The following is an 895-nucleotide window of genomic DNA, read 5'->3' on the forward strand; positions in this document are numbered from 1 at the left end:
AATGGTAAAATTTTTGCTGTTCAAAAATCGGAATTAGTTCAGCTTGCGCTCATTCTAGAACTATTTTTTTAAGCAATTTTTTAAAAGTTTTATCAATTTTATTCAGAATTTCTATAAATAGTGAAGTCGATTTAACAATGTCCGTCTGTGTGTCTATCCAGCTGGCTCTTTGTATGTCCGCATAATTGTTAACAAATTATTTTCTTCATAATCTAGATATCTTTGGCATTCTCTATATTAGTATTCAGAATTCCTATAGATAGCAAAATCGGTTTTTTATATTTACAAATAACCAGTTTTTTAAAAACCTCCTTAGAATTAGTTTGCAATCACAATCATATTCTATAGACTGAGTTCTTAAAGTAATGATAACATCATTAGTTTGTTACTTTTCTTACCAAGAATCTGAATTAGTTCTTCTTGCACTCATTCTAGAACTAGTTCTTTAAGAACAAACATGTTACCCGGGTTGTTTAGAAATTTTATAAAGATTTTATCAATTCTATTATTGAACTCTATATATTTATATTCAGAATACCTATATATAGTAAAGTGGAGTTTTCAATGTCTGTCTGTCCGGCAGTCTATTTGTATGTTCGCATAATTGTTAAAAATAATTTTTTCCACAACACGGATATCTTCGTTATTTTTTGTATATGTATTTCAAAACCCTATAGTGTATTCTTTTTAAAACCCAGATTTCATTAGCATTTCCTATATGTAGAGAGTCCATTTAGATGGCAAAGTCATTGTATAATCAATGTCCTTCTGTCTGTCTGTCTGTCTGTCTATATATCTGTCTATCTGTCTATCTATCTATCTATCTATCTATCTATCTATCTATCTATCTATCTATCTATCTATCTATCTATCTATCTATCTATCTATCTATCTA

General features: G+C 28.5%; 1 protein-coding gene across 1 annotated transcript in view; it reads left to right on the forward strand.

Annotated features, from left to right (window-relative positions):
* Positions 1-365: 365 nt before the first annotated feature.
* The window catches only part of LOC111680802, a 21,435-nt gene continuing 20,905 nt past the window's right edge, over positions 366-895 (forward strand). Inside the window, exon 1 of the mRNA XM_046955855.1 lies at positions 366-380. Coding sequence (XP_046811811.1) covers positions 366-380 — 15 coding nt within the window. The remainder of the gene's footprint in view (positions 381-895) is intronic.

The sequence above is a fragment of the Lucilia cuprina genome, chromosome 2 (genome assembly GCF_022045245.1).
Source record: "Lucilia cuprina isolate Lc7/37 chromosome 2, ASM2204524v1, whole genome shotgun sequence".
NCBI lineage: Eukaryota > Metazoa > Arthropoda > Insecta > Diptera > Calliphoridae > Lucilia > Lucilia cuprina.